Here is a 13,655-nt window from a genome sequence, read left to right on the forward strand (position 1 = left end):
AGTTTTAATTGGAGGGTGCACTTGTATTTAATTTAACAGGGTAACTTGAAATTGGAATGAGCTGTAATATACAATAATATCATAATAATATATTTCCAGTCTCTTATTTGTATGATGAAAGAAAATCAAGCAAAAAAAGACACTGATGCACCTGCTTTTTAACTCCTTTAAACCTCTAAGAATGTCCCAGAATGTTTGTTGTTCACCAGTATAATCAACAGTGGACCACCCCTCTCCGCGGTGCTGTAGTGGCAGAAATATAACACCCCCACCCTACCCATGCGTGCCTCCTCTACCTCCTCCGTTTGTTGAGTTCTGCAACATCCTCACTGGCCACGGCTGGCAAATGCAGCCCCAACAAGACGGATGATTTAGCCTTCTGCTGCCACCCCATTTTTTTTAAATTTCTTATCAATTCTAAGGAGACGATCTCCAGTGACTGTGTGAAGCGGACACAAGGTTAGTCAAGTCTTGTACAGTAATATTGAAATCAAAGTCTGTGTAGGCTAAGCTCTGCATACAGCAGTAAAGCACTTACAATCAGTTAGTATGCTGCACACTTTGCTGCACTCCTACTACTTAACCATGGTTACTTGGCATGATGCAGCACATGATGTGATGTTAGTCCCAAATCTTTCAAACTTTGACATCAAGTGCAATACGAAAAATACAAAAAAAATGCTCTACAAAAAATATAAGTAAATCCGGCAAAAGGATGCAGCACTCAGAATCATTCCAGTCATTATTAAAGTGGAGTGAAGCGAAGATCGCATAGCACTCCTGCCTCACAGCAAATGCTCAGGCTATAATAGGAGAGAGGTAAGGTTGCGCAGCTGACCATGCTGATTCCGAGGAGCCAGCCATGCAATCCTATTTAAGTCACTGTCTTGTCAATCCTTAAGGCTTAACAAGGCAATGTCAATTCGTGAAAAGTCTGGATGTGACCTTAAGTGCATTCCTTAAACACCATGTGTTTGTGAAGGACATTTATTCCAAAGTCGCCTACACTGTATGTATGTTTATGAATCTTTTTATATAAAATTTAGTTGGAAACTAATGATCTGTATAGCACATGACTCACCAGTTCAAATATGCCTAATCTTGTTCTGTTAGCGGTGTCATTTGACTGTGGTGACAGTGATACCATGGATATATTAACCCCTCTTATTTCTTCAATGGTGTGTTCAGGCCTCCTCTGTGCTGATACAGTTACACCATGGGGATTAAGTCTGGCCTCCCCAGATATGAGTTGTATCTCTACACGGCTGTACTCTCTGGGGCCCTGGTATGGGCTGCCAGTTGGATATTTCAGGCGTCAAGCGGTGAGTATCTGTGCATACACTTGTTGTAAAATGCACTATCTTCAACCACTATTCTGTTTAACAGCCACTACTGGTACATTCAAGCACCATCTCTGCCTAACATTTTACACATTTCTATTAATATGATAATAATTTGAGTATGACCCAAATACTCTGTCACGTTGAATCCAACTATCACATTAAGATGACAAATTTAACGTGCCTAAGCCCTAAACAATGCCTTTTGTCCCTGTTTAATAGCAAAAGTCCTCGCACAGATGTGAATGGCTTGAGTGTGATGTGGTGAATGGTACAGTCAGCTGTGGTTATTTTTTGACCAGAAATAAGAGGCTTTCCTTGTTTGATATCCCCCTTTTCAAAGCCTAATCGAGGAAATGGCTTCCCCCAGTTTATTTCCTAAATAATGATCAATACAGGATTGTAGTAATTAAAAAATAATAATAATGGGGTGACCCGGTGGAGCGAGTGGTTAGCGTGTATTGCCTCACAGCTCTGGGGTACAGGGTTCAAATCCAGGTCATGTCTATCAGGGTGGAGTTTTCTCTGGTTTTCCTTCCACATTCCAAAACAAAATGGATGGTACACAGATTGGACACTCTAAATTGCCCCCAGATATGGGTGAGAGTTTGCCTGGTTGTCCGTCTCCTTGTGCCCTGCGATTGGCTGGCCACCGATTCATGTTGTCCTCTGCCTCTTGCCTGGAGTCTGCTGGGATAGGCTCCAGCACCCCCTGCATCCCTAATAAGGCTAAAGCGGTTCAGAAAATGAGATGAGAGATGAGAACTTGGAGACGCACTTTAGTGTCTACCTACAATTCTTTAGTTTGTGCTCTGCAGACACAACAGTTGACTTCGCCATGACATTTTCTGAAGTGTTTTGTGTCAAACACAATACATTAATCATAATATAACTCAATACAGACACCGATTAAAGTTAAAATACTGCTCAGCGAAAATGATAAGGCCCAGTGGTTGAGTGGTTAGTGTGTCTCTCTCACAGTGCTAAAATTCCTGTTCGTTGGTTTTATCAATGGAACCCTCCATATGCATTAACTTCAAATTAAATTTGAGATATTAGCACAACTTCTTTTGGTACTTCCTTACACAGAATATAATATATACATATATACATATACATATATATATATATATATATATATATATATATATATATATATATATATATATATATATATATATATATATATATATATATATATATATATATATATATATATATATATATATATATATATATATATATATATATATATATATATATATATATATATATATATATATATATATATATATATATATATATATATATATATATATATATATATATATATATATATATATATATATATATATATATATATATATATATATATATATATATATATATATATATATATATATATATATATATATATATATATATATATACATATATATATATATATATATATATATATATATATATATATATATATATATATATATATATATACATATATATATATATATATATATATATATATATATATATATATATATATATATATATATATATATATATATATATATATATATATATATATACATATATATATATATATATATATATATATATATATATATATATATATATATATATATATATATATATATATATACATACATACATATATATATATATATATATATATATATATATATATATATATATATATATATATATATATATATATATATATATATATATATATATATATATATATATATATATATATATATATATATATATATATATATATATATATATATAAAGATATATATATATATATATATATATATATATATATATATATCTATATCTATATCTATATCTATATCTATATATATATATATATATATATATATATATATATATATATATATATATATATATATATATATATATATATTCATTTTCTGAAGCATTTTTCTGACAAAGGTTGCACGGGGTGCTGGAGCCTATCCCAGCTGACTTCGAGCATGAGGCAGGGGACACCCTGAATTGGTAGCCATCATATCTCATGGCACAAAGAGACCATTCATGTACACACTCCTACCTAAGGGCAATTTAGAGTGTCCTATCACTACCATGCATGTGGAAAATCCGCGCTATAGGTCATTGATTTATTATTTTTTAGCACAGAATATGTATTGCACTGCAGTTTTTCTTCACAATTGTTTTCTTTGCTCAGAAAATGTAAGCAGAAAGGCTTTCAGAGAAAGTGTAAAACCTGGATGGTATTACTTTGGTCGGAAAATGGTAAGTTACTTCATAGAGCTACTTGGATTTTAGAGTATTTTCTTTTTTGGTCTGCCTTCTTCTATCTACATTAAGCTTCTGTTCCTTCCACAGGATGTTGCAGACTTTGAATGGGTGATGTGGTTCTCAACATTCCGCAATCATATTCTTTTTGCTTTCGCCGGTCATGTGATTTTTGCCAAGATCTTCACTTTGCTGGCCCCAAAAGTGCGTATGTGTCTACTGAATCTGTGTTATAGAGAGACAAATTGAATTGCCATGGCACAATACAGCATGCAGGTATATATACCTTTTTGTTTACACTGTATATTTTAATATCTATTTAATATTTGTGCACGTTGCATACTACTGTACGACTCGATCATCACTCGGGTATGTATTTAACATACTCCTGATAAAAGGTAGGATTGGTGCATGCGAATGAGCTGAATGTCATTAAATATAATTTAAAATCTGATATATTTGGCATTTAAAAAAAATTCATTGCTTTTTAAATGTGTTTTGTGTCTTGTTTCATGCTGACAATGAAGATTGGTATAGATGGATGTAAGGTAACTTTAATAAACTTGTGAATGTTTTTCATCATAACACTTGTGTTGTTTCATTTTACTCACGTGTTTTTTCACCCTCACTAAGCAAACAAACACTTTTACTCTGTGAATTGTATTCATCGCTGTATGGCACTAACAGCGTTTTTTTTGTTAGCATACTTGAGTCGTACAAAAATAGTACCCGTAAAATTGCGCCTCCATCTTTCCTACAGCACAGATCGCTCATCTTCTGTGTGTATGGTGGTTTGGCAGTCCTGATCACGATGGGCTGGACCTTCATGGCTTTAATTCTTTCACACTGCATCATACTGTACAGTGTTGCCCTGATGAAAATGAAATGGATGTGCTTTGCGGCAGGCCTGGCCAACCTAGCATCAATTAAGCTGGAGCCCTACAACTCCTGGCAGGTTAGTGCCACTTTATGAAATAATTCATTGATTCATTCGAGAATTGATCCACACAACGATCACTTAATTTACCCATAACATCTATAGGAAAAAATGGTGACTGGCTCTTTTGACCTGCAAGACATTCTCTTTTACGGAGGCTGTGGTTTCACCATAATGCGCTGTATGAGCTTTGCTTTGGAGAACTGTGAGAAGAAAGATGGCAACTACACATTCTGTGACCTGATGAAGTATAATTTCTACCTCCCCTTCTTTTTCTTCGGGCCTATCATGACCTTTGATAAGTATCACGCCCAGGTAATCTTTGGTTGCGATAAATGCATTAGCATTGGGGTCCGAACAACTTTATTTTTAAAATTCAGAATGCATAAAAGGGTAAAGACAATTTTCTTTGCAAAGGATCTAGAACATGGGTGTCCAATACGGAACACAGTGGTTGCAGGTTATCTTTATACCCGATAATGATGATACATATTCACCAATCCTATGTCTAATATGTTTAATCAGTTGATTGCAGTTAGGCGCTGCTGGTTTCAGAAGAGCACCCATTTGTTAAACTGTCTTTCTTGAATCAATTGGAACAAAAAGCTGCATTCATGGTGGCTCTTTGTGGAATAGTTTAGAAACCCCTGATCTTGAGAATGATGGTAAGCCATGTGTTTGCTCGGTAATGCTTCAGAACAACCTTCAAGGAGGAGTTGAAATTGGTAATGGAGTAAAAAAAATGGCTCAACAAAATTAAATGTTTACTCTCAATCAATAGATAATAAGTCTAGAGCCACAAAATTGGGGGTGTCGAACGTTTGCCATTCTGTTTATGGATAGTTCTGATTCCCTTATCCTCTTACCAGAATGATGAGAGTCACCATCAATATGGTGCAGCAAAGATTTGTTTTTGTAAGAATTGTGTAAACGTCGGTAGAAAGTACTGCCCAATTTTTATTGTATATGCCACTGCCTCTGCTATGAATTACACATAGTAAGCAATGCGATGTTTTGGATATTTCCTGCCAAATACTACTATATTAAGTGTATACATGAAATACCGTCAAGGAACCCAAGTGAAAGCAAATACATTCATCTAAATTTCTCAAAAAGTTGTTTCTACTTAAGTTCTGACCACAATTGAGTAATAACAAACATTGTATCCCACACGTCCCCTGGCATATGGAAATATATGCAGAAGTGGTTTGTATTGTTATTTAATCACGCTTGGGGGTCTTTCACTTTTTCTTCAATATTCATCTGTAACTAGGATCTAGACTTATTTTCAGATTTATTTTTTTGTAATGGCAGTAATTTAATTATCACAGGTCAATAACGCTAACCTGACCCGCAAAGAAAGAGAGATGTGGAACATCACTACAAAGGCCATTTTGCACCTGTCAATCATTTTGTCAGTGGATGCCTTCTTCCATTATCTTTACATTTTGACCATCCCAAGTGACATGAAGCTAGTAACCAAACTTTCAGACTGGTGTCTAGGTGAGTGGACTGTTTAAGACAGTGATGGAAACCATGCATTCTTAACATGTTGTCACTTTTCCGACATTGCATGAATCCAATACACTGCACTTTTCAGTTGACAAATGATTTATTTATCTAATTTTCCTTACTATAAATTATGGTTACTTTCATTGTTTTGCTCTACTGCCTTTGATTTATTTTTTCCGCCATGATGACATGCATGATAAGGATATTTGAAGTGTACCATTTATTTCCAGAGTTAGAAGTGATAGACAAAAACTTTATTGGATTTGGAATGTATTTTGGTAAACGAGTTATTTTGTTTTGTTTAACGATCTAGAGGTTTATGGATAATGCTTTCAGAAGGATGGCAGTTAAACCCAAATAAGTCACTGAACATATTTATGGAAAAATCAAGAACTACTGGATCGTTTTTTGGTAGATCCAGCAAAAAACTATACCTCTCTGTTAAAGTAAAATTACTCCTAAAATCCTATTTATAATCCAGTCCTATTATATATAGTTATTTTCTTTATGCATTTTCTTAACTTGTGCCACTCATACTCTGGTGCGACTAACCTGAAAAATTATAGTGATTTTTTTCTCATCTATCATTCGTTAGCTTAGATATCATTTTACCCTTGGTATTCATTAAACTATTCATTCAAGTATTGGAGTTCAACAATTTGTTATGGCATTTTCTTTTTTTTTTATTATGACTGTTTCCAACACCACCCGGTGGTGCAGTGGTTTTTCCACCTGACTTAGGTGCGGGCAGTCTGGGTTTCATTCCCACTCTGTGGTGGTGTAATTATAAGCTTTAATGGCTGTCTATTTCAATGCGGCCTGCGATTGGCTGAAAAAAGTCCCCTGCATGTTGCCTGTGAGGATCAGTGGTATGGAAGAAGAATGAATATTATCAACAAAAAGTAATATGTTTTTTGTGGTCTCTTTTTACCTTTTTTTATTTTTTGCAGCTGGCCTCGCTTACTTCAATCTGGTGTACGATTGGTTAAAAGCAGCCGTGATGTTTGGGGTTATTAACACAGTAGCAACACTAGACCATCTTGACCCTCCTCAGCCTCCTAAATGTATCACAATGTTATATGTCTTCGCTGAGACGTGAGTAGCAACAAAACTTTGCTTTTCAAGTTGGGTCCAGAATTGGTAATGAATAGGTTTCTTTTTTTTCTATTAGACACTTTGACAGAGGCATTAATGATTGGCTATGCAAGTAAGTATTTCAATAGATTCTCTTTGACAAAACCAGAACATTTAATACCGCAATTGAATGACTTTTAAATGAGATCTTTCATAGGTATGTTTATGACTACATTGGTGGAAATCATGATCAAATCTTCAAGGAGCTTCTGGCCACCATCAGCACTTTTGCCATCACCACTCTATGGTTAGGTCCATGTGAATTGGTGTATATCTGGTCTTTTTTTAACTGCTTTGGACTGAACTTTGAACTTTGGGTGGAAAAACTCTTCTCTATTCCGCCATTTTCTACCATGGAGGTGAGAAACATACTAAATGAATGATTCAAACTCAGAATTATTATACACTTTCTACAAATGTCATCGCTTTATCTGTGTACTCTTGACATGATTTTGTTTTATGCATGTAGGGATTTATGGGGGATGCCATGTCACGCAGGATCCGGGGTCTGTTCAATGCTGCTAATTTCTGGGCCATCGTTCTCTACAACATCCTTTCCCTGAACAGTTTAGAATTTGCCAAAATGGTTGGAAGAAGATTAATTTTCAAAGGTATGGAAAATTAATTCTGCTGCATACCTTCAATCATATTTGCAGTACCCCCCCCTCCCCATTTTCAAAGAGATCTTCATCTAAATCCATATAAAATGAGTGAAAAATCATGTTTCTTTTAAAATGTGAGCAATTAAGGCTAAATATACTGAGGTAAAGTACGTTATCTCTGGGGTCCTGGGTTCAAATCCAGGTCACGTCCACTTGTGTGGTTTTTCTCCGGGTTCTCGGGTTTCCTCCCACATTCCAAAGATGATAGGTTGATTGGACAGTCTAAATGTCCCCTAGGTATGAGTGTGAGAGTGAATGATTGTGTCAGGAGTGGTTTGGTTGCCCCTCCTGGCATGATGTCATGATTGTTATCAGCCCTGGCAATTAGGTGATTATGTTTTCCTGGCTATTTAAGCATTATGGTTTTTGTTGAATGGTTGTCGGACCGACTGGTTTGTTCCCCTGAGTTTCAACGTTTGTCATGCCGTTCTCTTGACGCCACGCTGCATGTTTCATTTCTGTATTAGTAAGTTTTCAAGCCAAGTTGTTTATGTTAAGTTTTTTCCTGTTAATTAAACCAAGCAACAAATGCAACGCAACTGCCTCCCCTTTTCCATCGGCGTCTCCGCCCCTGGGTTCACCTTCCCCCCGATCGCGTCGCCCTGTGCGACGTGATCGTAACGATCTGTTACGAAAAAACTTAACATAAACAACTTGGCGTCAAGAGAACGGCATGACAAACGTAGAAACTCAGGGGAACAAACCAGTCGATCCGACAACCATTCAACAAAAACCATAATGCTTAAATAGCCAGGAAAACATAATCACCTAATTGCCACGGCTGATAACAATCATGACATCATGCCAGGAGGGGCAACCAAGCCACTCCTGACAAATTGTCCGTCTCCTCGTGCCCTGCGGACTGCTGGCCACAGGGTATCCCCTGCCTCTGGCCCCAAGTCGGGAGAACATGGAAACCTCACAAGAGGCCCGAACTGGGATCAATCCCAGGACCCAGGAGTGAAAAATAGAGTGACTATAAAAAGTGAAGTAAAAAAATAACTGAAAAGTATAGTGTCTAAAAAATGGCGTAGACAATTTTTGTTCTAATATTATTTTCCATTCAGGTTTCCCCCTCTCCACCATCTCTGTGTTATTGGTGACTTACTGTGGCGTGCAGCTCATCAAAGAATATGAACGACAGCAAGCAATACTGGAGGATGAGCAGCGAATCAAGCCGATAGATGATGGCAAAGAAAAGGAAGAATAGACACGTCCAAGTCAACTCCCTAACTTTTGTTTCATTTGCAGTACTCACAAAAAACTGCAATTTCACTGCCATGTTGTGGTTTTCAATTGGTCAAAATGTGGTGATTTTGTTGCAGGTTGTACGCCGTTTTCTAAAGTTCACTTTCTGGTGATAATCATCACTATCACTGGGCAGAGATCATTTGATGGGGCACTTTTATTATATCCAAACAATGCAAAGACTATATTTCTCATTTATTTTCTGTTCAGCTTAGTTGAGTGTCATTTTTTTTCATTCATTTTCTGAACCGCTTTGTCCTCACTAAGGTCACAGGGGGTGCTGGAGCCTATATCAGCTGACTTGGGGCACAAGGCGGGGGACAACCTGAATTGGTTACCAGTTAATCACAGGGCACAATGAGATAGACAAACAATCGCACTTACAATCACATTGCGATTGAGTGGGAATCGAACCCAGACTGCGTGCATCAAAGTCAGGCGGAAGAACCATGAATGCATCAGATGGCCTAAGTCAGTTTGGATGAGGCAAAAAGAGGGTAATATATTATAATTGTTATAAATATACTCAAATTCAAGCCTTTTTTTTGAATTTTCATTTAGTTCATCTGAAAACTTCTTCCATTTTAATCAAGTTTTGAAGTAGGTAGGCGTTCTGGTGGAGGAGTTGTTACCGTGTCAGCCTCAAAATAAAATAAAATGGTTCAGAAAACGAATGAATATACGGGGTAAACTGGTGTTGCACCCATGTAATTTTGGCACCTGATAAATGGCTTTGTGGTATGCTCAACAGATATCAAGTGTTTCATTTCATTTTCATCTTATGAACCATTTTATCCTTATCAGGTTCGTGGGGGTGCTGGAGCCCATCCCAGCTGACTACGGGCCAGAGGCAGGGGACACCCTGTACCAATTGCTGGGCACGAGGAGACGGACAATCATTCATTCTCACGCACAGGCATGTCTCTGGAATGTGGGAGGAAACTGGAGTTCCCGGGGAAAACCCACACAAGCCCGGGGAGAACATGCAAACTGCACACAGGTGGTCCGACCCAGATTTGAACCCAGGACTCACACTGTGAGGCCGATGCGCTAACCAATCGAGCCGCCGGGCTGCCCTGATATCAAGTGTGTTTTTTTAAATTTACAAATTGGTTGTTTTAAAACAACAAATGACTTTATTCACTTGAATGTAAAATGCTGTGGTACCTCTAGTTATGGAACTAATTGATTCCAGAGGTGGTTTTGTAATAGTATATTTTACATTGAATTAGCATAGTTTGTTCCACAATCTTTGATACCACCCCTAAATCATTTCAAACTTTAAAAATAAAGTTATATAATTTTGTATGAAATATGTACGCAAATGTGTGTTTATGTGGTAAAAATTGGAAATGAAATCTCAAAGAGCACATCGGTAGTATCGGTGCATTTTTTATTAGAACTCCTGATAACAATACCTGCAATTTAGTTCCTTATCAGAGCTTTCTTCCAAAACTAGTAACAGTATCGCTACAACATTAGTTAAAACAATGTTGTGCAATGTAGCCAGAATAAACATAAACAGTGCTCTAGTTAAATGCAACTGTGTGGATTTATATCTCTCTCTTGGAGTCATAAAGCCTAAGATTGTGCTGAATATTGTTGAATGTAAAGCGTACCAACTGAAAAAAGGGGTTACAGGATTGATATACGTTGTCCTTTTTTCATACAACCACAAAGTTTTATCTTACTAGTGCACAAAGCCTGTTATCATCACATTGTCATTTATTTTTCTCAATAGGAATTCTACAATGGAAAAAGTAAAAAAAATAAATCCCACTCTTCTCATTCACAAATAAAGACTTTTGTTATGTGAATACCTGAATCTAGGTGCAGTTATTGTTCAGTTGGACATCATTGCTGCCCATCTTAAATTAGTCAGAATTTGATCTGTTAAACTGAAGTTTTTGTGGTGGCACTGGATGACCAGTTCATTCATTCACCTTCCATAAAATCCATCTTCGAAAATGTCTCTCTCCCTAATGCTACTGTCTTCAGACGATAGGCAGTTTACAGTCAATTGTAGGGCACACCAAGAGAAAAACGACAACTCACACTGCTGGCGAGTGGGAATTAAACCCTGACTGCCCGCACCAAAGTCAGGTTGAAGAACCACGCCATCAGGTGGCCCCTGAGTATCACTACAATACGGTCTAGTCCAGACAAATTTGATTAGCATTGTTACGCTCACACAATGACATTAAGTGAAACCTTTAAAGGGCAGACAAACCAATGCTTATTCAATCTATTCTTCTCCTTCTCGCTACTTCAGCAGAGGGAACATTGTTAAGGACCCCTACATCCCTGGTCACAACCTATTCCATCTGCTGCCCTCTGGCAGATGCTACAGGTCTCGCAAAACCGGACAAATAGGCTCAGGGACAACTTTTTTTCCAGAGCCATCAGGGCTCTGAACTTGCACTAGCACGACACACAATCCTTTCTGTGCAATAACAATGTGTAATATCTTCGATTGTGCAATATTTTAGAATTGCCTTGCCCGGATGTGACTTTTTAAATTACTTATTTATGTTTATACTGGGAAACAATGCACTTTGTGGAGTGGCACCACTAATTTCGTTATAGTGCGCAGCTGTTGTTAAATGACAATAAAGGCTTTTGATTTGATTTGATATAATTTTACATTGCTGCCAAGGGACAACACTGATGCATCTCGGTGTTTTTCAGGCTTTCCCTTTAATCATTTTCCCTCAGGAGAAATTCATCATGGATGGAGTCTTAAAATTCCAAATGCCCGTTACATTACAAAACACAAAACACTTGCTTTTCCCGACTATTCATCTCACCTTTTTGTTTATCGTATTTTCACAACTATAAGGCGCACTTAAAAGTCTTAAATTTTCTCCAAAATAGACAGTGCGCCTTATATATGGAAAAAAACAGAAAACCAAAAACGAAAAACCACGACTGTCGGATATTAAAGAAACACGAACGCCTGAACTGAAACAATACTGTTAAATATGGAGATGCCATCTAAGTTTACAACATCTTCCATCATTGAGCTCCTCCCCCACTGCAAAATTTTATACAAAAAAATCCAAAACATCACTGTGTAGTGAGTGCTTCATACCTGGAAGTCAATAGCAATTATTGTATTTTCACGACTATAAGGCACACTTAATAGTCTTAAATTTTCTCCAAAATAGACAGTGTGCCTTATATATGGAAAAAATGTCATTCATTGATGGTGCGCCTTATAATGCGGTGCGCCTTATAGTCGTGAAAATACAGTAGTTTTCCTGCTTTTCAATTCAAATGAAGAAAAAACTACATGTATAGAGATTATGTTGGACCTCATTGTATTTAAATAAATGGTATTCATAGATGAGTGCATTTGGGGAGCAAGTCTGGCATGATTTGGACTCTTCTACTGCCTGATAGTAAAAACAAATCAAAATTATGCATGTATTAATAAGAGTTTCTTAATCAAGAAGCAGCTTCTGTAATCTCACATTGTCTAAAGGTAGTGCTTTTCTTTCTCACTGTGAAGCTCCAAAGCATCAACTCATCAAATCTAGGAACCAAAAAACAAAATGTGAAAATTGTCAAGCTTTTTTTCTTTTTAATTTTTTCTCTATTATTACATATAAGAAAAATGAAGTTGTGTTTATTATTATTATAATACATTTATTAGATTTTCAAAATATTTTTAATACATTGAACACCATTCAGCTTGGCTGAACATATTGGATTGAATTGGAACTTTATTTCATCCCGTATTCGGGAAATTTCCTTGGTTGCAGTAGCAAGACAGTAGCAATACAGACCAAGCTGGGTCGGGTCGGCTCGCAAAGGTCGCAAAAAAAAAAACAAAGCGTAAAGCACAAAGTAAAAGGCGAAGTTGTTTAACTGTCTTTCTCTTTAAGCCCTTAAAGTTGTCACATTCTGCTATCGGCTTGGTTGTGGTTGCATTACAGGAAAGGGTGTGTGCCGGTGGGTGGAGTTCCCTGTGCTACACCTGCGTCCCCTCTCGTCAGCAGAACATTTAACCACAGGCGATCCAAGAGAAAGTTGCTGATGTATTCCCTTTCTCTTCGCCTGGGAAATTTGTAACAGTAGGCGTGTTTGCTACTTGCCATTAACGGCTTAATGTGCATTTAGTATTTTTTTCCATTTCCTTTTGGTTGCTCATTTTACCCTCTTTTGTTCCCCTCAAAAAATATTGCAATACACCTCCTTGGTTTGAGTTGTCTGTTTCAGGGTTGTCTCTTTCTTCCACCTTTACGGACCATGACCAAAGGTCATCATGTAAGGTAATTTCATGAAAAATGGCCTGTGGCAAAATAGCAAATGATTCTTTACAGAATCAGTAGGTTGGGTACCCCATCCACTTCTACCCCTTTTCTCGATCCAGCAAGTTGAATTCCCCAGCTCTTAGAGTTTCCTGCCTATAAATAGCAATGAAGAGTGACACTGACAGCTGCAGCCAACCAGTGGAGGCTATGTCGAATGATTTGGGAGGTGACTGCTAACAGTCCTGTTGTGTTAAAGGGAATG

General features: G+C 36.9%; 1 protein-coding gene across 7 annotated transcripts in view; it reads left to right on the forward strand.

The window, feature by feature from the left end:
• The window catches only part of hhatla (hedgehog acyltransferase like, a), a 21,721-nt gene extending 10,767 nt beyond the window's left edge, over positions 1-10,954 (forward strand). Inside the window, exons 1-13 of one of the 7 annotated variants that reach the window (XM_077724952.1) lie at positions 208-459; positions 1,177-1,322; positions 3,574-3,641; positions 3,735-3,848; positions 4,172-4,192; positions 4,405-4,599; positions 4,687-4,896; positions 5,913-6,084; positions 7,044-7,188; positions 7,265-7,300; positions 7,385-7,586; positions 7,697-7,838; positions 8,957-10,954. In XM_077724952.1, the coding sequence (XP_077581078.1) occupies positions 1,217-1,322; positions 3,574-3,641; positions 3,735-3,848; positions 4,172-4,192; positions 4,405-4,599; positions 4,687-4,896; positions 5,913-6,084; positions 7,044-7,188; positions 7,265-7,300; positions 7,385-7,586; positions 7,697-7,838; positions 8,957-9,099 (1,554 nt within the window). In that variant the 5' untranslated portion in view covers positions 208-459; positions 1,177-1,216 and the 3' untranslated portion in view covers positions 9,100-10,954. Of the gene's footprint in view, positions 1-207; positions 460-902; positions 1,010-1,176; positions 1,323-3,573; positions 3,642-3,734; positions 3,849-3,888; positions 4,193-4,404; positions 4,600-4,686; positions 4,897-5,912; positions 6,085-7,043; positions 7,189-7,264; positions 7,301-7,384; positions 7,587-7,696; positions 7,839-8,956 lie in introns of those variants that run through there. The other 6 variants (XM_077724951.1, XM_077724955.1, XM_077724953.1 and 3 more) reach the window with 6 other exon arrangements.
• Positions 10,955-13,655: the final 2,701 nt, after the last annotated feature.

This window comes from Stigmatopora nigra, chromosome 9 (assembly GCF_051989575.1).
Source record: "Stigmatopora nigra isolate UIUO_SnigA chromosome 9, RoL_Snig_1.1, whole genome shotgun sequence".
Taxonomy (NCBI): domain Eukaryota; kingdom Metazoa; phylum Chordata; class Actinopteri; order Syngnathiformes; family Syngnathidae; genus Stigmatopora; species Stigmatopora nigra.